At 43.3% G+C, this 24,313-nt stretch overlaps 1 protein-coding gene across 1 annotated transcript in view; it reads left to right on the plus strand.

The window, feature by feature from the left end:
- Window positions 1-1,185: 1,185 nt before the first annotated feature.
- The window catches only part of ZDHHC8 (zDHHC palmitoyltransferase 8), a 220,958-nt gene continuing 197,830 nt past the window's right edge, over window positions 1,186-24,313 (plus strand). Inside the window, exon 1 of the mRNA XM_075012948.1 lies at window positions 1,186-1,387. Coding sequence (XP_074869049.1) covers window positions 1,284-1,387 — 104 coding nt within the window. The 5' untranslated portion in view covers window positions 1,186-1,283. The remainder of the gene's footprint in view (window positions 1,388-24,313) is intronic.

Consider the following 24,313-nt stretch of genomic DNA (forward strand, 5'->3'; position numbering starts at 1 on the left):
ACATAATCAGGATATGCTATCGTAGGGCTACAAGGGCAGTTGGCCCCGATGGCTGGACAGGAGGCAAATATCCAAAGTAAACAAGGCTTTAGACATTGGATTTTGATTAATAAAATCCTAGAAGGTCTTGCACCCGTTTAATAGAGACCACTTTTCCTCCCATGGGATACTGGCTTTCCTGTTTGGAAGCTTGAACCCCTCTGATAGGAACCAGCAAGAGTTGCGCATTGCCGCATTCTCTGTATGGAACTGTTTGGCAAACTTTGCTCTGTCACCTTAAATTGTGTGATATTAATTTATTTCTGCCCAATGATTGGGCTGGATGGCACGCCTTTAAACAGAAGAACCCACACAATTTTGGATTGATTAAATCATGCATGTGAAAAAATCAGACTTCCAAAACTCATACTTAGAGGATCCCACCAATTTTTAAATACCAGTGATCACATTTCTTGTTTTTACTAGTAAAACAAACTTGGCTTTGTATTGCTGGTGTTCTTCATTACATGTCCTAATCCTGCAAACTCTTTGGCATAGGACCTCTCTCTTCAGAGCCCTGCCGAGTCCAATGGGGTTCTTTGCAGAGGCTTGTCCGTAGACAGCTGCCCATAGGACCGAGACAATAGCATTTGATAGGAAGGTCCGGATTGTTTTGTGCAACCTGTTGACTTTAACATTTCAATGTAAGCCCCATAAAATTTAAACCAATTGCGCTCTTTAGAGAGAGTTAAATGCATCGTTTCCACGCTGGTTTAGAAAGCCTACCTACTTCTGTAGCAGACTAAATTCTAAAGGGTGGTTTAAAACCGCCTGTAGATCAGCTATCAATTTGAAGGAAGGAATTTGTGTGCTGTTTTTTGCGTTGGGCCAGAGCACGTCTGGGGCCTGCCTGTACCTTGTGATGTGCCCAGGAGAAAGCTTGTGCCCGGTATTGCCTTGATTTGCACTGCAGTTCGGAATGTACCTGTTAAGTGTCTGTGGTCCTGCAGGTCTCTCGAGCGCGGGGCGAGCAGTGTGTCTCTCAGTGCAGTTCTACCTTAAGGGGCTCGTTGACATCAGCCGAGTGGGCTGGCCTGTGTGGGTGGGATTTCCTGTGCTAGAGGTCAGCTGTTCAATCTCTCTTTCTCACTCCCTTTCTCTCTGTCTCGTCCCTTCTTTCCTCCCCCCCCCACCCCCTCTCCCCGCCTTGCCTTGCCTCTGCATTGGCGGGTCCCCGCATCTTTCTCTCCCTCCTTCCCTGGTGCCTCTTGGATGGGACTACCTAGTGATGTGCAAACTACAGGATGCCCAGCAGCACTGGAAAGAGGTTTAAACCTACAAAATATATCCCGGTCTCCACAGCAGCTGCCTTATTAGTGGGTTCGACTACTTTATTTTTTGCTTTCACGTAAGTAAAGCCGGGCTTCTCTGCAGAGGGTCTGCAATGGGCGAGTCCGCGGGGCAGTGAGGCTGGGCTTGCACTGTCTGGGTTGCTATGGAGGGAGGGGTCGTGGCTTGACAGCTCCTCAAGGCCCTGCTGCTGCTGCTTGTCTCTCCTCTCCATCCTTTCCCGGCTTCAGTTTGCAGAGGTTTATTCTCTCTCCCGAGCCTAAAACCGTGTCTGATGGTTAGGGCTGACAGGCACCATTGCATGGCAAATAACAGACGGGCAGCTGCTGTCTGGGCGCACCAAAGGCGCCAATTATCTGCAGCCCCTTCTCTTTCTGTGCCAGGAGACTGGATTTATGCGTGAGAGAGGGAAATGAATGCCCGCCGGCGTGGAAGGGTCTTGTTCTTAGAAAGGACAGCTGGCTGGAGCCTGTGTGTGTTGAGCGGGAGAGGCTCTTGCATGGGTTTCTGGCTGGTGGTGTGGTGGGCACCTTTGTGAAATGCTGGCTGTCCCTGAAGACTCAGAATCTAGTATACGGATACAGGTTTTGTGGTTTCTGGTGCCTCCTCTTCCACTCACTTACAAAGCCAACCTTTTTTCTGCTCGTTTGTTCTCCTTCCCGACCCCCATTAGGTGCAAAACTATCTCTGGCTCTGAAGCTCTTCAGCAGTCAGATTAATATGGGAGTCATGTGGTGGTCTAACTCTGTTTGCTCTCATCATGTTAAATTGAGTTAGTGTGTGTTAAACCCCCACCCCTTTTTTTCCTCTTGAAATTCTGAAGTTTGCTTGCAGTGACATTGTTACAGATTTAGAGCAGTGTCACAATAACTTAATTCAACTCTATCAAAACAAAAAGCAGTCAAGTAGCACTTTAAAGACTAGCAAAATAATTTATTAGGTGAGCTTTCGTGGGACAGACCCACTTCTTCAGACCATAGCCAGACCTATGGTCTGAAGAAGTGGGTCTGTCCCACGAAAGCTCACCTAATAAATTATTTTACTAGTCTTTAAAGTGCTACTTGACTGCTTTTTGTTTTTAATTCAACTCTGTGTGTGTTTGCTCCAAACTGTCTTTTGTGGATTTATTGTAGCTGGTTGAAATGTGTTTAATGCGTATTCCCTCTTCTAGCAATAAAAAGTTTTCGGCCTGGATAGCAACTAAAAGATTCATATTTCCTTGCTCTATTTTGAAACTTTTTTTTTTGTATGTGTCATCATGGTTGGATTTTAAATTGTGCCCAGGAAAAGTATCAGCAGCAAGGTTGCCATTTAACAGGGGAAGTATGTGCTTCTGTCTGCGATCTAGTTTGGACTGGTTGTGATTATGATTTTCAGTGTTCTACCAGCAGTTTAGGGTGATCATTAGCCTTTTATAGTAATCCGAATTTAGAATTTCAGAATGAGGTACAACTGTTGTTTGTATTACAAAAGGAGCTTTTCATGCTGGCACAAATGCCCTTGATCATAACATTCTTTATTTTTATTAGTGACTTGATCAGAAGAGCAAGCCAGTTTTATACCGTATTTTCTTGTGACTGGCACACGAAGAATTGCTGCTAGCTTTACAGGCCTGCCATTCATCATTTGAGTATCTAATTATAGTTGGCTGTACATCGAAAGACATGAAACAAAAGTTTATGTGGTAGGTTTGGTTCAGATATTGACATTGTGTGGCTTTAAGGAAGTCTTCATAGCTCTGTGGCCTTCTACCTTACGTGTGAACGGTCTCTGATGTCCAGTTCCAATTATTGAGCATTCAGGGGAAGACAGATTACTAGGACATCTGTGTGGAGTGTGTTTGTACCAGTGGTGCCCGAATGTGTCACTGTTATCATAAACAACAGATGTATACAAAGGAATATGGCTATTGCTTTGGAAGTGTATCTACTGGGTTGAATATGAGACTTTGAAAACAGTGCTATGAAATGTCAATAACTGACTAAACTTACTCAGGCTTAATGTTGTATTTAATACTTATTGTCTCGTTGTAACTTTTGTGCTAAGAGGGAAGTATCCTTACTTTTGTATTATGAGAGAGCAAGTTGTTTTTAAAAACACCTTTTAATCTATTGTATAAATCTGTCTGATTATGTCTACTATTATTGAGCAAAGTCCATTCAGATAAATGAATTTTTGAGCCCTGACATTATTGCTGGTTGAACCAAGCCAGAAACAACTTTAAAACAAAACAAAAAAAACCCCATAATTGTTACAGTTAATAGGTTTCCAGTACATTTCCTCTTTCTGAGAATCGTTCTAGTCTGACACACCCTAGCCTGGTGTTTGTGCTGTTTTTGTAATAAGGAGTAGCAAGCTGGTGTGAATGGACAGGGGCCTAGATTTGTCCTTGCCATAACATTTGCACAAAAAAGATCTATTAAATAATTGGCATTGCTCTTCCACTAGCTTTTCAATAAATATTTATTTATCTTGGAATACAAACAAGACGTTTATATTGGATAATTGAAGATAGCGTCTACACTTGGCTTCTCCAAACCTTCTCTTCAAATAAGTGTCTTGTTGTTTTAGAAGCATTTCCGCAAGGCTGGAACCAGCTTTGCTTCTCCATTGACTTTATTGTAACTCTGATTTACACCAGCTGAAGAACTGGTCTTAAATGGCTAAATTGTAGCAAGATTAGATTGAATTTCTGACAATTCTATGAACTTTTTATCAGCTGGAGAGGTCCAGATTTAAGTTTTAGTCACACATTTGTATTTCCTTATTTAGAACTTTCAGTTCTAAAGGCAGATAGTCCTGTGACATGAACTTCGTGCCCTGTCAAATAATTGATTTGAGATCAGAAAGCAAATATTCCTGCATACTACTCCCAAGTGAGCAAAAAAGGGTGTAGGACACATGCTGAAAATCTAATAATGAAGATTAGTTTGATTTAATGCTAGGTGAAGTATTGGTTGGTTAGAAGTATTGGTAGTATTGGTAGAAGTATTGGTTGGAAGACTGATTGGTTAAATCTGTCCCATCCAAACCACTTACTGACTGATGCTACAGGAAATGTTTCTCTCAGGACCCTGAAAGCATGTGTGAGTACCTTTCACTCATGTGAAAAGTGCTGAGGATGTGAATGCTACCACTCGTGTGTAAGGCTTCAACTTGCAAGCATATGGGTCATCCGTAAATGTTGTTTTCCTCCACATGAAAAGCTCTTTGCATCTTCAGTATGAAAGCCAGTATAAGCTTTTTTACTAATTTTACTTTTTAGCTTGTCTTAAAGTTTGTGCAGTTATAGATAATTTGAAATACACATTACATAGAGATTGGCATTAGCTTTGTTCCAGGGTCAGTATTTTGTAGCAGCATTAACAACACTTTCTCTGCTTACTGGTCTCTTAGCAGACATTTAGTGGTAAATTGCAGGTGAATAACAGTATAGAACGCTGAGAGCCAGGACTAGTGGCTGTAAACAAACTTTATCGGACCATGGTAAATTTGGCCACACCCACGATAACTGATCATCTGGGTAACTAAAATCAAGCCAGATTATGGATGAGAGAGTGCCAGACTAGAGACGTTCAACGGGTACTCTGACTTAGTTCAAGCAAATTTCATTATGGATTTTTTTTCACGCCTGTACTCTTTTTTAAACATAAACATTTTGGAATCTTAGTTTCCTTTTGGCTCTTTTTGGGAGAGTTTAAATTTGTTAGTAAGCAGGGAATTTGAATATTACTCTTCTGTGCCCTTAATTCCTCAAAGTATATTCCTTCAGAAACAAATCTAAGCATTCCAAGAGGTGGTCTAATTCAGTCCAATGGTAGACTGGTATGATGTAATTAAAGCTAACAAAAAGTATTAAGAAATTGCATTCAGAGTTGTTTAACATATCTTTCCTATCCATTTAAGTATATTGCAGTGGGAAATGAAGGGAGAATTGTTTCTATATTTAGAATTCCAATAATCGAGCATTATCATTCACTTGTAGTAGACATTCTTACACCTCTTTCTTCAAATTATTCCATTTTTGGCAACAATACAATATTTTTTTATCTAACTCTCTTTTCATGGAGGATGGGGATTTATGCCTCTGATCACAGAATATTATGGTGTAAACATGAGTATGTTCTTCCAAAGAATCAGACTTCTGTCATGAATTCTCACTCCTTTATGGTTTAAGTTGCAAATAGCAGTTATATACTTCTTAAAACAGTACAAAACTCTTAATTGTAGGTGGTATAAATGCACAACTGCATACAGAGAGATGTGCTTCTGTAGTGACCAGTATAGTTATCTTCCTCTTCCAATCTTATTTTTGCCATTTTTAGTACCGCATGATTTGAACTTGTGGATTTCCGTTTGACAGCAATGATTTCCAGAACTGCAGGTAGTGCAGTGCTAGGAGTGAGGGCCTCTAAAAAGTGTGGTGCAGTGAAGATAAGAAAAGCTTTGTGTTTTCACACTGAATATTAAACACCAGAAATTTCTGGTTCTGTGATTCAAACACCTTCTGAAATCATGGCAGAAATGTGAACCTTTAATAGAAAAACATTGCAGACATGGTGGCACTCAGGTCATGGGAGGCAGCAAAAAGTCCCTTCTGCAATAAAGCTTGTATATTGGCATTTAAACAAGACTAATAAAATAAGAGCAGTCAAGTAGCACTTCAAAGACTAACAAAATAAATTTATTTGGTGAGCTTTCGTGGGACAGACCCACTTCTTCAGACTACAGCCAGACCAGAACAGACTCAATATTGTGCCTTAAATATTGAGTCTGTTCTGGTATGGCTGTGGTCTGAAGAAGTGGGTCTGTCCCACGAAAGCTCACCAAATAAATTTATTTTGTTAGTCTTTAAAGTGCTACTTGACTGCTTTTTTGTTTTGATAGTGTATAGACTAGCACAGCTCCCTCTCTGTTACTATTCAAAATAAGAGAGCTTTAAGTAAAGAGAACATTTGAAAAGTAGAAACTCACTCATTCAAGAAATGCCTAATACAAGCCTTCAGATGGAGTTTTAAAGAGTGTGTTCCATTTGCTTACTCAAGTATGCACCAAACCTTTTGCCATTGCAATCTGTGACCTGAGACTTTTTCTACAAGACTATAACAGAGAAAATAAACTTAGTGCAGGCGTCGGCAATCCTTCTGAGGCAGAGTGCTCAAATTTGACCTTCAGCCTTCTGTGTACGGTCAAAGTGCCAGTGATACTTTTTAAAGTCAGTAATAGTCCTACTTATAACAGCTTCTTTAACGAATAAAGACGCAGAGCTTTACTGGATGCCTATGTCTATACTACAGCAATTTGTCGATAGAAGTCAGTGTCAGAAGAGATCTACTGGCAAAACTTCTGTCGACAGATTGCATCTATGCATAAAAGCAGATTGAAAGAGCAGAGAGCAGCCCGACTGCCTGGCCCTCTCCCAGCAGAATGGCTGACCAGTAGCTCTACACACAGGGCTGCCTGGTGAACCAGAAGCCCTGTGTGTCAACAAGAGGGCCCTGGGGCCTCTACACTGCACTTTTGTTGATAGAACTCTTGTCAACGTAAGCATTATTCCTCAATGTAGGGTGGGATAATGCTGTCAGGGAAAGTGCTGTTTTGCTGAGACTCTGTTGGCAAAAGGCCTGTTGTGTGTAGACACTCCCTGAGTTTCGTCGACAAAACTCTGTAGTGTAGACACAGCCTTTAGGTGGTGGTTGATAGCCTTTGCTTGTCTTTTGTTAATCCACAGGTGGCATGAATTTGAGCAAGCTGGCTGCATGGGGAAGGAGGGGTGGGGCTGAGCTCCCGCCTTGCCTGCTGATGAAAATTTGACTTGTGTGCCAGTCTTGGCATGAGTGCTGGAGGCCACTGAACCCTGGCTCAGTGTGTATTCATGTCTCTGTGAAGTGGATTGGCTTCTTCCAACTGCTTGCTACATGCACCTAATGGAGTTCTTGGGTATTGGCTCTTCTTTAGCTCATGTAGTAGCAGCCTTTGATTTTGGTGCTGAAAGTTCCAGGTTTACTGCTGCATGTGTGGAAACTACTTATCCAAGCTTTGTCATCTTTCTTCTTTGGTAGGAAGTGTGATAACTGTTACATTTTTGTCATTTTGTGACCTGAAAGGCCCATTTTAGAAATCTAAAAATAAAAAATGGTTAAACCCTGCTATCACTGTACCCCCAGTCTGATGTTGGTTACGTCATGCTTGAACAAATTCCTTTCTGTCCTCACCACAATTTTTAAAAAAAAACAACAAAATCTGATCCTGGCAACTAACAGCTTCAGAGCTGTGTTGCCTGTCTGCACTGGTTCATGAACTCCTGGAGACCAAGAGAATGTCTTCTAAAAGTACATGTGGTGCCTTCCCCTGGTAAGCGTGCCATGCATAGTGAAAGACAAACACTTCTGCAATACCATGATTTTAAAAATGGACAGTTGTTTTGACAAAAGTAGGTGAAGGGAATGAACAGTCCCAGTTCTAAATGGTTTTTTTTTTCCTCAATCCTAGACAAAATGCTGTTGCTATGAGCAAGTTAGTTATAAGCTTTACCTTCATAATTGCAACAGTATCACCTAGACAGAGCTTTTCAATATGTCTCAAGCACGCGGTTTTCTACACCTTCCTAAAAAAGAATCAATATGCTGAATGGAATGAAAACAGAGGTAGAAGTTAAGCAGTCATATATTAAAAGTTAGCTTACTGGCGTTGGAACTGAGTTCTAGCATTCACATTCACACCACAGCTATGCTAGGAAGATAGTGTTTGCAGGGTTTAACACAAGTTGGCTAAGTTGCTTTAGGTGTAGACGAGGTAGATGTAATAGGTTTAGAGTTTATTTTCACCATTTAACATACACTAACTACAACTTGCCTTATTTACACTAGGATACTGACATGTTAAAATATCTTTTCCTCATAAAGTTCTCATTGCATCATAGAGCAGTATTGAGATTTTGGTTGTTAGATTTGATCTTGGACCCCTGTCTTCACTACAAAAATATTAGTGGGGGAAAAGGTACTGCTAATGCACCTAGTAGATATTAGATAGGGGACATAGGGTTAATCTCTATTAGCTATAATAAAGTAAAAACTAACTGTTCCTTGTGTCAGTGAGATGGTAAGTTATGGTCAGTATCTAGATGAAAAACGCATCTGTTTTGCAATGAGGACAAAATCTCTGTCCCTCCTAACTAGTTTTTGACACTGCTGTCACTTCAGAATCCATAAGCAGACAGCTAAATCATGACCATTTCTAATCAGTTGTCGTCCATTGTTTACTAAGTTTCTTGGTTTAAAGAAACAGGAATGTCCTTACATTCCTTTGTCTAAATATTATTAATTTCCCAAAAGTAGCTCCAGGTCTTGAGACACACTGTTTAGCTTTGTGCAATGGCATGTCTTATTCAGAAGGTCAAAATCTTGACACTTTTATATTCTTTGGAAAGTGTTTGCCAATATTTCTTCTACTTTTAAAAATATATAACATTGACTTAAGTTTGAATCAAATCCCAAATCTCTCTCCGACACCCTAACGAAACAGTTTTTTCCTGAGGATAATTGATGAAAGGGCAACATTGTTCCCTGTAAAGCTACATTAGCTAGAGGGGGTGAGGTAGTGGTGATGGTGGGGGAAAAAGTGACCAATGCAATGATGCTGATATAGATGTAACTATGTTGCTGATGGAAGAACATTGCCATCATCCAGTAAGGTGGTTTTTCTACTCTGATGGAAAATCCCCTTGTGTTCATGTAGATGCAGCCTGTGCAATAAAGTTGTGCCCACATAGCTACAAAGATGTACCTTTGCTGATTATAATCTGAGTGGTGCAGCCATACCTTTGGGGGATGCTATTGAAGTTGCTACACAGATAAGATTGCTTTGTTAGGTTAATATTAAAGGAATACTGTAAAGTTTTTGAAGATCCAGTCAGGTTTTGATGATGGGGTGGCCAGTGAAGTTGCAAGTAACACAATTCCTAGAAATAGAAGAACTTAGAGAGAAGGGAAGTGTATGTTCCTTTTCTATTTATTTTTGTTTGTAATCAGCTCTTTCCTTGATAAGTTGCACCTCTTGGCTCCGTGCATGCCGGTCTCCAGGTCCTGCCAGTTCTGTTTGTTATTAAGAGCTGAAAATAGAGGTGTTTGGCACACAGTGGAGAAGTTTGGCTCCAGTATCTTGAGCACTGTTGTGCAGTCTGATCATGCTCTTAAATGTCCCTCAGGAGCAATAGAAACCCATTGTATTTTTAATCATTTATCATTAAATTGATACTGTTTAAAGGGTGTTTTATTTGAAGACTCTTTTTTAAAATTTGTTTCAAAAGACAAGCTGAAAGTATCCCTTTATTTTGGCTTGTTGGAGTTGCCTCTTTCAAGGTCTCATCTTCAGGATTTTTCCTGCCTATTCTGAAACACGCATATGAGGAAACCCTGCCTTTAACTGTGGGTTTCAAAAAAGAAAGTGTGGCATTTCTTAGTTCTTCTGGAAAAAGTGCCCTGAACTCTCACAGCTTGTTCGGATGCCATCATGTCATGCACACCCAGGAGGAACCTCTAAACTAGATCCTGCAACCTGAACCAAACTCACAGGTGTTAAACTGCAGGTGTTTAGGTCCAGGTCAGGTTGGGTGGGAAAACAGTTGGACCTTCTTGAGTCAGATTATCTCCTTCCTGTGAGCTGGTAGTTAGTACAAAGGTGGCTGCCCTGATTCTGCAGGCTGACACCAGGCCGGCCTATGGAGTGCATGCACTGAGGTATCTCAGCATCTCTCACTTTGCAGTCTGTGCAGGAGTTGCTGGGGATGCACTGCCCGCAGAGAACCACATGAACATTTGGTTTTGGGGGGAAGTGTCAGGTCAGAAAATGACCAGACTTTCTCAGGTTGGGTGAGCATGGGTTTGACCTGGGCTTACAAAGAGACCTTTACTCCAGAGCCAAAAGCATGAATCTCTTCTGCTTGAGTTAGGGTGTGTCTGTATTACACAGCTTTTAGTGACAAGACGATGTTGTCACAGCCATGTTGCTAAAAGTCAGCATGTGTACATACTGTTTGTTGACACTTCTGTCGACAAATAATTCCACCCCCGACAAGAGGGTTTTGCTTTGTCAGTGGCAGAGCACTCCTGCCAACAAAACAGCATTCACACTTTCATTTGCTGTGGCAATGCTTTGTTGTCGGGGTGTGTGTGGAGGGGAGATCAAACACCTATGAATGATGAAAGCTGCTTTGAGTGCAAGTGTAGACCTAGCCTAAGGCTAGGCTAGGTCTACACTAGATTTGAAAGTCAATCCTAGATATGCAATTACAGCTACGACAATTGTGTAGCTGGAATGACGTATCTAAGATTGACTTATCAGGCTGTCTTCACCTAGGGAGGTTGATAGGAGAAACTCTTCCATTGATTTCTTACTCCCAGCAATAATGAGGAATACCAGCATGGACTGTCGAGCCTGGATAGCTTGATTTTTTGCATGTCCCCACCAGGTGCATGAACTTGAACCCCAGAGTGGGGTTCATCTTCTGGTAAGTATAGATGGACCCTCAGAATCAGATTTCTCCAGCTGTGGGGCATGTCCATAACACTCATCCTCTACAGGTCAGGTACATGGGGAGGGACCAGAACATAGGAGAGTTACTCTTACCCTGCAGGCAGGGGCAGTGAGACTTCAACTCATTTGGCGTTAAAGTGCATTAGTAAAAGTGTTCTGCTACAGCCATTCAGCCGGCAACTGAATTTAGTGATGCAGGCTAAACTTCTGTAAGTCAGGCTTCAGTCAGCATAAGAGTATTCACATCTAAGCTGCACTATGTTAACTAAATATAAAACACCTTTCAGTTAAATTAGTTCAACTCTGTCTGTGTCATAAGCAAGATTTAAAAAAAAAAAATTTGTGTTCTTGCCTAATATGAAGTTGCACTTGAAATGAACTCGCCAGCATAATTACTACAAGTTCTAGTAATTATGCAGGGAAGGAGAGCTCAGTGGTTTGAGCATTGGCCTGCTAAACCAACGGTTGTGAGCTCAGTTCTTGAGGGGGCCATTTAGGGATGTGGGGCAAATAGATTAAAAAAGGAAGGTGCTTGGCCCTGGTGAAGGCGTAGGGGAATGGATTAAATGACCTCACAAGTTCCCTTTCAGTTCTATGAAGTGTGTATCTCTATAATATAATTATACTATGAAAACCTGAGCTGATACTGAGGACATGCTCCTGCAACTGGGTAAGAGCTTTTCTGACTCCGCCAACATCACAAAGCAAGCCTTAAGTTGGAACCCAAAAAGAATAGAGGGAGCCAAAAAAACACCAGCTGTAGAGAGCTGATGGCAGACACTAAAAGACCGACAACACCTGATCAGACCTGGAAAAGATCGCACAGCCCATGGGATGCTGGCGAGTGGTCGTCAATGGCCTATGCTCTAAGCTGTAGGAGTGAAAGAGGCTTACCACAGCTACAACTTTTTGTCTTTTATGTTCATCTTTGGGGGGGTTGGGGAAATGACTCTGCAATAGTTAGTCTTTAAGATGGAAATAATAAAGGTGTCAATCTTCAGGCTTGCCAGTATTTCTGAAAGACGTTTATTTTTATGAAGCCAAAAAAGTGCCATTTAAAAAGGCAAAACGGTGGCAGTTTTATTGTCGGTTTATAGGTTTTATAAGATGGCCACTTCCAGCCAGCTAGCCTGTACTTGGCATGTGACACTGAAATCAGTCAATCTCAGGGGTAAAGTCCATCTATCTTGAATGCAAAAGGTGAATTTTGTAATGGACTATAACTCAGTTTATTGTAACCAGTTCTCATGGATTCTGTGCCCCTTCCTCACAGGGGCTGTGTCTACCCTAGAGAGTTTTGGCAACAGAAGGGGCCGTCTGTCAACGTTAAGTCAGGGAGCATCCACGTAGACAAAGTGGTCTCTCAACAGGCTCGACAGAACTCTGCATTTCTCTCTACAGTGTTATCCCTCACAAATTTAAGGAATAACGCTTTTGTCAGTAGAAGTGCAGTGTAGACACTTCTGTTGACAGAGATGGCTTCTGGTTCACCGGGCAGGCCTGTTTGCAGAGCTTCTGGTCAGCCACTCTGACAGAGGGCAGGGCAGACTGGCTGCTCTCTGCCAACAGAGTGGATTGCTCTGTTGAGCTTCTTTTTGTGTGTATGTGCACTCTGTCAACAAAGGGGGTATCCAGAGGTTAGCATCTCTCAGAAGAAGAACAGAAGGAAAGACAGTGTGCCTCACCTTCTAGTGGTTAGGCTCTCTTCCCCCATTGAAAATCAGTGGTCCCCTCTGGTGAAAGAACACCTTTCCTGGAGCAAGGCATCAAGTGAGGGAGCTGTCAGTTCTACATACTACAGTGTCTATTTTCCCTTGGTGAGATGCAGCAAACAAAACACCACAGAGACTGTGTGGTTCCCCTGAGCCACGTGCTTTGAGATGTGGGGAGGGATAGCCCACAATGCAGTTATGGCCAGGGCTGCCCCTCCCCACCCCATCCTGTGGAGACTGGGGAAGTTGACGGCACTGTGAGGCTCCTGTTAGTATGAGGAAGGCACTAGGCTGGAGGGGTCCAGCCCCCAATTCAGCATTGGCCAGGGCACCTTGGTGATAACCAGCCAGCCCCTGAATATCTTTGCTGCAGTGGGAGACTCCCCACTCTGCCCCGGCGCCAACCAATCCCAAAATCTTCCCTGCCTTTGAAGCCTTCACCGTGTGCAAGCCATGACATGCTGCTGTCTAGAAGCATGAACCAAACAGTGCAGCAGGCAGGTGTTTTTACTGAGTGGAGAGTGAGCCATGTGGTGTGGTTGGGTGGGGGATAGACCCTGACTGCATGGCATCCGTAATGGTGGGGGCTGTTCCCATACAAATGTGACCCACAGAAAAAGAAGTTTCTCAGCCTCTCATACTAGCCACATAGTGTTGAATGGTGACAGAGAGAGAGCCATGCTAGTCTATATACTACCAAAACAAAAAAGCAGTCCAGTAGCACTTTAAAGACTAACAAAGTAATTTATTAGGTGATGAGCTTTCACCCACTTCTTCAGACCTGGTCTGAAGAGGTGGGTCTGTCCCATGAAAGCTCATCACCTAATAAATTACTTTGTTAGTCTTTAAAGTGCTACTGGACTGCTTTTTTGTTTTGATAGCCACATAGACCCCAAATTCTTACAGCCTGTAAGGGAGGGGGCTGCTCCGTACTATGTGCGATCGCCCACTGCTCATAAACAAATGAATTCTAAATGCCAGGCTTCCCATTTTCTACTTCCTGGTCATCTAGGCTGCGTCTACACGTGCACGCTACTTCGAAGTAGCGGCAGTAACTTCGAAATAGCGCCCGTCACGTCTACACGTGTTGGGCGCTATTTCGAAGTTGAAATCGACGTTAGGCGGCGAGACGTCGAAGTCGCTAACCCCATGAGCGGATGGGAATAGCGCCCTACTTCGACGTTCAACATCGAAGTAGGGACGTGTAGACGATCCGCGTCCCGCAACATCGAAATAGCGGGGTCCTCCATGGCGGCCATCAGCTGGGGGGTTGAGAGATACTCTCTCTCCAGCCCTTGCGGGGCTCTGTGGTCACCGTGGGCAGCAGCCCTTAGCCCAGGGCTTCTGGCTGCTGCTGCTGCAGCTGGGGGTCCGTGCTGCATATACAGGGTCTGCAACTAGTTGTTGGCTCTGTGTATCTTGCACTGTTTAATGAAAGTGTGTCTGGGAGGGGCCCTTTAAGGGAGCGGCTTGCTGTTGAGTCCGCCCCGTGACCCTGTCTGCAGCTGTGCCTGGCTCCCTTATTTCGATGTGTGCTACTTTGCCGTGTAGACGTTCCCTCGTTGTGCCTATTTCGATGTTGGGCTGAGCAACGTCGAAGTTGAACATCGACGTTGCCAGCCCTGGAGGACGTGTAGATGTTATTCATCGAAATAGCCTATTTCGATGTCGCAACATCGAAATAAGCTATTTCGAAGTTGGGTGCACGTGTAGACGTAGCCCTAGAGTGATGACATGAGAAGGCACCTTGAGGGGCATTGTGGCACTCTTTCTGGGGCTAATAAAATCAGTTTTAACCCTGGTTAATCTACACTGCTTTAGCTTGATGTTGATTTTTCAAGTAACTTCATTGGGAAATCAGCGGTACAGAAGTTGGCGTTAGAGTTGCTTAGAATCTACCTATTGACCACTGGAGTGTAGACAGAGAGTTTATATAATCAACCATAGAGACGTAAATTTGACACTGTCTCCTAGTGTAGACCAGCCTGCAGAAACACTGATCCAAATTCACCTTCACTCTGTATTTAAACCACATTAAACCCCTATTTGACTGTTCATAGTCAGAATGAATGTGACCTTTGGAACTATATTAAGCTAACATGAATTAAGGCCACTTTAATTTGGCATAAGTGTTTCAATGTTACAGTCATAACTTTTGTTAATTCAGATTAATTTTCCTGAGTGTCCAGGTGTATACTAATGCTTTAGAAGACAGAACAGGTCTTCCTAGTAACTCAGGTTAGATTTTGCCATCATTTGTAGAATCTAGTTTCTTGGCAAGACTATTTCCTGGGGGGGTGGACCAGGCCCTTACTGTAAGTGTTACTTTTTTTACTTCTCTACACTGAGACATGTGGACTGAGAAGACTATGTATTAATCTCCTTTCCAGAGCTACTTTTAATGCAATCTACAATGTGGTATTGGAATGCTAATCATAGATCTAGTCTGAAAAGTCAAAATAGCTAACCTTATGGAAGTTATTGCTGCATGTTGGTTGCAGCTGTGGCTGACCAACATATGCAGTTTATGCCAATAGCAAGTTCCTTTGATTTTTTCTAATGAATGGCACTTAGGAATCTTGAGGCATGGAGAAATAGAATAAAACAGAAATAGAATAAAATAAAAGTGCTGTCTGAATTAGAGGAGTGAAGCCCCTCTAGTCTCTCTGCATGGTAATATCAAAGCAATTTGTTTTGCTTCGAGTATTATGGAATATTAGTTTAACTGTAGCCCAACATTGAAAACTATGTTGGGCATGCTTTGAATGTTGTCATAGAAATTGCTTTGTTTCTATTTATAAACAGCCTGGGAACCAGCTCCCTTGGTCTCTGGGTAATGTAAACTACAAGGGTTGCTTATTCAAAACACAACGATTCTTAACAATTTTAATTCAGAATAGCAAGATGTGCCTGCTCCACCTCTTCTCTTCTCCCCCGGCCATCATTTTAAGGTTCGGCTACATGGGACAGTTGCTAGTTTTATGGTAATAACGTTCACAAGAGGACATGATTGGCTTTTTAGTGTAACTTACAGCTTTTCCTAAGTAACCTAATGAAAGAAGTGTGTCTGCATAATATTATACTTGTCCCATGTATCTGCTTAAATTAATGTTCTAGATTAGGTGAGCACTTTCTCATGTAAACAAAGCCTTAAAAGTTGAAAGGCAGCATAAAGTCTGTGCAGGAATTTTGGAGCTGAACATGGATTTACTGTTCTTTTAGGCCAATAGGCACATGCTTTAGGGAAGGGAGAAGGAAGCTTACTGTACGTATGTTATGGAACTACTGTACTAATAACTGACCATTTGACAGCATGTGGTGCTAATGAAGTAAACATGAATAAGGATGGGGGAGCAAAGTAGTAGTGGTGCAGCAAAATTTTGGTGACCTATTTTTCTCCCACTAGGCAATGCCAGATGAAATTGAACTAAGGCTAGACAATCAATGGTGTTAGAAATCTCAGTGGGTTTTTTCCTTAGTGTAATTTAAGATACCTATTAGTTGAGTTTAGCCAGCAGAGAAAATAAGAGGTGTAAAGTTGAATTGACATTTTCTCCACATCTGCCAAAACAAATCTTACAATCCATAGGGTAATAAAGCATTTTAATAGTTTCTCAGACACAGTACTAATAGCCCAGTTCCAGTTAAAAGGAATCCTTCTTACCAATGGGAAAAACATTTGTGGACATCTCACTCAGTGATAATAAAAATGAGCTAGGATGACTAGACTACAGCATCATGCTTAGTACAGAATTCTTATTGAAATATACATTTCCAGATGGAATATTTCATTAGCTCCAGATTGCTCTCCTACTACAAATAAAATATGCCTAGACTAAGGCCACTGTTGTATGTAAGGGGGTAAACTGTTTACAGCTGGTGCTTCACATACACATCTCAGGTAGCTGTCACTGGGAATGCCACCCTTTATCTCATCATGTTTACTAGCTGTAATACAATTACATTAACTCAGATATAGGTATTACGTTGATTACTTGCAATCATAGCTAAATTGTAAATGCTGATTTTTTTTTTAAGATTCCAAATGTGAAATCATTATTAACTAATTGAGATTTACTCTTACTTTATGAGGCTTCCCCATGGCCTGGATCATTGTAGAGGCAGTGGGGGAGAGTCTCTCAGGAGTTCTAAGACTAAATCCCTGTACACTGGTGTGAGAACAGTACCAGAGAGAGAGCTGTGTTAGTCTGTAGTCTACCAGAACAAAAGAGCAGTCATGTAGCACTTTAAAGACTAACTAAATAATTTATTAGGTGATGAGCTTTTGTGGGACAGACCGACTTCTTCAGATCTATAGCCCTACCAGCACTGACTCAGTATGTAAAGCACAGAGGTCCAAAAATTGTTATCATGGTTGACAAATCAGAAAAATTATCATTGTTGTCAAACCAGATGGAAGAGCAAGAGAGGAGGGTGAGGGGTGCGGAAGTGTTAGATCAAACATCAAAGTGTGTAAAAGAGTCCTTATAATGGGTCAGGTATCGGAGGGGTAGCCGTGTTAGTCTGGATCTGTAACAGCAACGAAAGATCCTGTGGCACCTTATAGACTAACAGAGAAGTTTTGAGCATGAGCTTTCGTGAGCACAGACTCACTTCTTCAGATGCTGGTCTTGGAAATCTGCAGGGCCAGGTATAAATAAGCCAGAGCAAGGGTGGGGATAACAAGGTTAGCTCAGTCAGCAAGGGTGAGGCTTACTACCAGCAGTTGATCTGGAGGTGTGAACACCAAGGGAGGGGAAGCTGCTTCTGTATTTAGCCAGCCATTCGCAGTCTTTGTTTAAGCCAGAGCTGAGGGCGTTGAATTTGCAGATGAATTGTAGCTCAGAAATTTCTCTTTGGAGTCTGGTCCTGAAATTTCTTTGCTGTAGGATAGCTACTTTTAAGTCTGCTACTGTGTGGCCTGGGAGATTGAAGTGCTCTCCTATGGGTTTTTGTATATTGCCATTTCTGATATTTGATTTGTGTGCATTTATTCTTTTACGTAGAGACTGTCCAGTTTGTCCGATGTATATAGCAGAGGGGCATTGCTGGCACATGATGGCATAAATTATATTGATAGATGTGCAGCTGAATGAACCCACGATGGTGTGGCTGATCTGGTTAGGTCCTGTAATGGTGTTGCTGGTGTAGATATGTGGGCAGAGCTGGCAACGAGATTTGTTGCATGGATGGGTCCCTGAGTTAGAGTGACTGTGGTCTGGTGTATAGGTGCTGGTTAGGATTTGCTTCAGGTTGGCAGGTTGTCTGTGGGCAAGGCCTGGTCTGCCTCCCAAGGCCTGTGAAAGTGGGGGATCATTGTCCAGGATGGGTTGTAAATCCCTGATGATGCACTGTAGAGGTTTTAGCTGAGGACTGTAGGTGATGGCTAGTGCTGTTCTGTAGGTTTCTCTCTTGGGCGTGTCCTGTAGTAAGAGGCTTTGAGGCACATGTCTGGCTCTGTGGCACACGTCTGGCTCTGTTGATCTGTTTTTTCACTTCCTCAGGTGGGTATTGCAGTTTCAAGAATGCTTGGTAGAGATCCTGTAGGCGTTTGTCTCTGTCGGAGGGGCTGGAGCAAATGCAGTTATATCTTAGTGCTTGGCTGTAAACAATGGATCGTGTGGTGTGTCTGGGATGGAAGCTGGAGGCATGAAGGTAGGCGTAGCAGTCAGTAGGTTTACGGTGCAGGGTGGTATTGATGTGGCCTTCGTGTATTAGCATCGTGGGGTCCAGGAAGTAGATCTCCTGTGTGGACTGTTCCAGGCTGAGGTTGATGTTGGGGTGAAAGTTGTTGAAGTCCCGGTGGAATTCCTCCAGAGTCTCCTTCCCATGGGTCCAGATGATGAAGATGTCATCAATATAGTGTAAGTAGAGACGGGGTGTTAGTGGACGAGAGCTAAGGAAGCGCTGTTCCAGGTCAGCCATGAAAATATTGGCATATTGAGGGGCCATGCGGGTACCCATAGCTGTGCCGCTGATTTGAAGGTATATATCGTCGCCAAATCTGAAATAGTTGTGTGTGAGGATAAAGTTACAGAGATCAGCCATCAGATGTGCTGTAGCATCATCAGGGATACTGTTCCGGGCAACATTTATTCTATCTTTGTGTGGGATGTTGGTATAGAGAGCCTCTACATCCATGGTGGCTAGGATAGTGTTTTCTGGTAGGTCATCAATGTCTTGCAGTTTTCTCAGGAAGTCAGTGGTGTCTCAGAGATAGCTGGGAGTGCTGGTGGCATAGGGTCTGAGGACAGAGTCCACATAACCAGACAGTCCTTCAGTGAGAGTGCCAGTGCCCGAGATGATGGGGCGTCCAGGATTTCCAGGTTTGTGGATCTTGGGTAGCAGGTAGAATAGCCCTGGACGGGGCTCTAGAGGTGTGTTGGTATAAATCTGTTCTTGTGCTTGTGTAGGGAGTGTCCTGAGCAGACGGTGTAGTTTCTTAGTGTATTCCTCAGTGGAATCTGAGGAAAGTAGCCTGTAAAATTTGGTATTGGAGAGTTGTCTGGAAGCCTCCTTCTGGTAGTCAGACCTGTTCATGATGACAGTAGCTCCTCCTTTATCTGCCTCTTTGATTATAATGTCAGGGTTGTTTCTGAGGCTGTGGATGGCACAGCCCGTCTCTACTTACGCTACATTGATGACATCTTCATCATCTGGACCCATGGGAAGGAGACTCTGGAGGAATTCCACCGGGACTTCAACAACTTTCACCCCAACATCAACCTCAGCCTGGAACAGTCCACACAGGAGATCTACTTCCTGGACACCACGGTGCTAGTACACGATGGCCACATCAATACCACCCTGTACCGTAAACCTACTGACTGCTACGCCTACCTTCATGCCTCCAGCTTCCATCCCAGACACACCACACGATCCATTGTCTACAGCCAAGCACTAAGATATAACCGCACTTGCTCCAACCCCTCCGACAGAGACAAACACCTACAGGATCTCTACCAAGCATTCTTGAAACTGCAATACCCACCTGAGGAAGTGAAAAAACAGATCAACAGAGCCAAACATGTGCCACAAAGCCTCTTACTACAGGACAAGCCCAAGAGAGAAACCAACAGAACACCACTAGCCATCACCTACAGTCCTCAGCTAAAACCTCTACCGTGCATCAACAGGGATTTACAACCCATTCTGGACAATGATCCCCCACTTTCACAGGCCTTGGGAGGCAGACCAGTCCTTGCCCACAGACAACCTGCCAACCTGAAGCAAATCCTAACCAGCAACTATACACCAGACCACAGTCACTCTAACTCAGGGACCCATCCATGCAACAAATCTCGTTGCCAGCTCTGCCCACATATCTACACCAGCAACACCATTACAGGACCTAACCAGATCAGCCACACCATCGTGGGTTCATTCAGCTGCACATCTATCAATATAATTTATGCCATCATGTGCCAGCAATGCCCCTCTGCTATATACATCGGACAAACTGGACAGTCTCTACGTAAAAGAATAAATGCACACAAATCAAATATCAGAAATGGCAATATACAAAAACCCGTAGGAGAGCACTTCAATCTCCCAGGCCACACAGTAGCAGACTTAAAAGTAGCTATCCTACAGCAAAAAAATTTCAGGACCAGACTCCAAAGAGAAATTTCTGAGCTACAATTCATCTGCAAATTCAACGCCCTCAGCTCTGGCTTAAACAAAGACTGCGAATGGCTGGCTAAATACAGAAGCAGCTTCCCCTCCCTTGGTGTTCACACCTCCAGATCAACTGCTTGTAGTAAGCCTCACCCTTGCTGACTGAGCTAACCTTGTTATCCCCACCCTTGCTCTGGCTTATTTATACCTGGCCCTGCAGATTTTCAAGACCAGCATCTGAAGAAGTGAATCTGTGCTCACGAAAACTCATGCTCAAAACTTTTCTGTTAGTCTATAAGGTGCCACAGGACCCTTCGTTGCTGTTTATAATGGGTCAGGTTATTGCTGTCCCTGTTCAAACCACATGTCAATGTGTCGAATTTGAATATGAATGCTAGTTCCAAGTATCAAGAGTGGCTTACAAGCTGATTCTCATCAGCACAAGAGGGAGGAGCTGAGGAGGAGACCCGCCTACCCCAAGCAGCCGGGAGCTTGCTCAAAGCCCTGCTGCCTGTGGATTAACAAAAGCCCAGCTAATGCTACCAACAAGCACCTACAGGGTAAAGCTCTGCAACTTTATTTATTTATTAGGGAAGCTGTTGCAAATAGGACTGTTAGTGCCTTTAAATGTATCACCAGCACTCAGACCGTACAGAGAGGTCAAAAGGTCACATTTTTGGCTCTGTGCCTTGTAAAGGTTGCTGACCCTTGGTTTAACAGGTTAACCAAATAACTCTGGGCTGGAGCAGCCTTCCCGGACCCCCTGCACCTGCAGTGAGCCAGGGACCAGGGCTGCACGGGCCCAGCTGGAGCTTCTCTGCCCATGGCACCACCGTGGGAGGGGGGTAGTCCAGCACAGCTAGAGCAGCTCAGGTTCCCAGTGCCTCAGGCGTGGCACAGGAGGGGGCACTCCAGCATGGCTGGAGCAGTCCCTATCCATGGCAGGATGGCCATTCCAGCCTACCGGGGCTGGAGTGAGATCCTCTGCACCCCCGTAGGGCACCACAGATGGGGTTTACTCCAACTGCACAGGAGAACCCCTGCATCTGCGGTGGTCCAGAGGGACTGCAGCATCCCCCTACCAGTTAACCGTAACAAGTAAGTCTCATCTGTTAACTATTAACATCCCTAGTGGGGCACGGCAGCTCTAACCCCAGGCCAGACGTGGCAGTGTAGCCAGACCCTGACCTTTGGGGCCACTCAGCACAGAGACCAGCACAGCCCCAAGCCTGGACCCTGTTGTGTGAGGCTGGGTGGCAGGGCAGCCTAGAGCTCAGACTGTACCTTGAGGGGCAGGGCAGTCATGATACCAGACAGGGTGGAAGGGGAAGTCAGGGGCCTAGGACCCCACTGTACCAGGTAATCAAGTAGCCTACACCCCTGACTCTGCAGACCCACCCACAGCTGGGCCACAGGTTTCTCTTTACTGTGTAGGCATACTGTTAAAAAAAAAAAAGTCTCAAACGTCACATGCTGATGCTGAGTGCTCCTATGCAGAAGTTTGGAGGAAGTTTTGGTTGCTTTTAAATGTGGTCTTCACATTTGGCTAGGATATGTCCCAGCTGGGGCATGTTGTATGACAGGTGAATGTCAATGACTTGTCTACAACTTCTTCTAAACAGGTGCATTTAACTGCTGGCAGTGACTACCAATGTGTTTTGAACAAGTGGGAAAATTTGTGCACCGCATTGCTAACACAGTGAGCTGAAGAAGATTTAAAGACAGATGACAGTAAACCCTTCTGCTTGCTTATTTTTATGTCATGGCTTGGTCTCTGTCCTGCAGTGCACTTCACCAGACAAAATCTTGTATCTGCATTGAACCTCAGTGATTGAAATGCAAATCCGTGTGAGTACAGAAGTCTGACTGTGCAAGACTCACTGCAGGGGTGAGGTCTTAGGAGGACAATAAGATATGCTGTGGGATGTCCCAGTTAAGGGAGCTCTGCTGTGTGTTTATAATGGTCACCATTTAAAATGGTGAAGCTGTTGACTGTGATGGAACTTTTCCAAGAGCCACCCTTCAGAGTACCGATGTGGTTCTTACGCATTCAGATAAGATGACTAGTGTGGATACTGATATCTTTCAGGGGAGTCCTTTAAATTCGTCTGAAACTGTTGAGTTGTCCAGCTATTCTAGATCAGTAATGAATGAGACATAATCACTTCATTTCACCGGCTGTGAAATGAATTGTGGTTGCAGTCCAGTTCCCAGTGGACAGGTGTTTAAACTAGCATCATCCTTGGCACTCCTTAGCAATTTCAGACATACTGCTTAATGATATTCACTATAACTGCAAATGCAATCCTAGGGAATAATTCTGATTCAGCAGAAAGACAGCCTAGAAGTGGCTTTATTAGGGGACAGTCTTTTGAAGAAATCTCTTACCTGCATGCGGTTTGGGTTTCATTCCTGTCTGACTTCAGGCAACTCAATCCAACTTCACTCCTCACTTAAACTTTTATTCTTTTGGTGACTGCCTTCTACTCTAATAGTTCGTTGATTCCCAAATGTGTGCCACTGCTAGGCTTCTTGTAAAACAGAGGCAGTGAGTCCTGGCCAAGATGCTGCTATGAGTCTTTCTTCCAAAGGATCTGCCATTTGACCTGCACATATTCATTCTGTGCCAGAGGCCAAGCAAGAGGACCTTTAGTGCATCTTTCTGATATGATGCATCTGGGCTTTTTTATTTTAATGTGTAGATCTACATGGATATATGAATGGGGAAATTCCTGTATCAAAATTTCACTAACTGACATTAAATGTTTTATGCTGTAACAATGTAGTCATTAAAAACATTCACTTTTATATTCATTCTAGACTGGCTAATCTGCTGTGCCATGTTATGTTGCTTGCTTTGCATTACAGGCCTAGTGGGACAGATCTAATCATGAAATCTGTGATTCAAAAACTGCAAAACTAATGATCCTTTCCCCAGTCCATTGAATTTGATTTACAATTCATTTATGATAAAGGAAGAAACAGTTCTCTTGGCTGGATTTAAGATTCCAACATACTGGGATCCCCAGAGAGGGTTGTGTTGTGTTGGGGGTAGGTGGGAGGAAAGCTAATGAGATCAGATGTTACTGATAACTTAACACAAGCTGTGTATATCCAAATAGTGAGGATCATGCACACCCCAGTTCCCAAAGATATTTTACTTCTTCTGCAGGAATCAGGGATGTGCGGTTCTAAATCAGAGGCCAGCAAGCTTGCCGAGGTAGAATGCAGAAATTTGACCTTTTGACCTCTATGTACAGTTAAAGAGCTGGTGATACTTTTTAAAGTCACTAAGGCTGCATCTATGCAGCAGCATTATTTTGAAATAATCCATTCCAGAATAGCTATTCTGAAATACTTTATTTTGAAACAACAAAACTACAGACAAGAATGCATTTCAAAATAGCATCCAGCTATTTTGAAATAGCACGTCCGGCCACATAGTGCTTATTTTGAAATATTGCCGTTGGAGTCCCTGTGGCTTATTTCAAAATAGCGCTATTCTGTGTTTTAACAGTGCTTATTTCGAAATAGCTCTTTGAAAATAGTCATTATTTCTCCTGCAATGAAGTTTACAAAATTTGAAATAACATGCCTGCTATTTTGAATGTATTTCAAAATAACGGCTATGTCTACACTATGAGATAATATTAAGTCAATTAGCCCGATATTTCCAAGTGCCTGTCCTCACTATAAATTCCAGTAGCTCGATTTGTGGAGCACTAAAATCAACATAATCATAAAAATAAATCATAATACTGTAGTAAACTAACGGGTGTAACATTCAGTTTGAATTTAAAATTCCAAATGAAGGGTAGTGAGGAAGCACCATGTCTTTCAATGGAAATCATTAGCCTCCAGACGTATCCCCACAATGCCCCACAGTTCTGCGCTCTGGCCTCTTCCATCTCCACTCCTCTCAGGTGCAGAGGAGTTAGACAACAGGAAGACCGTTTCAGTTCAGCATTTGGAAGCCTGTGGCTGTAGGTTCGTAAGAGGCTGAAAAATCGTCTTTCTTTTTGTTTGCTAGTAGTGCAGCTGTGGGGTCTGTGGTTCTGTGCGTACCCCTGCTAGCTGCCTTTTTTTCCTGCGCTGCGTGGCACCAGCTGCTGCCCCCACCC

This window comes from Carettochelys insculpta, chromosome 18 (assembly GCF_033958435.1).
Source record: "Carettochelys insculpta isolate YL-2023 chromosome 18, ASM3395843v1, whole genome shotgun sequence".
NCBI lineage: Eukaryota > Metazoa > Chordata > Testudines > Carettochelyidae > Carettochelys > Carettochelys insculpta.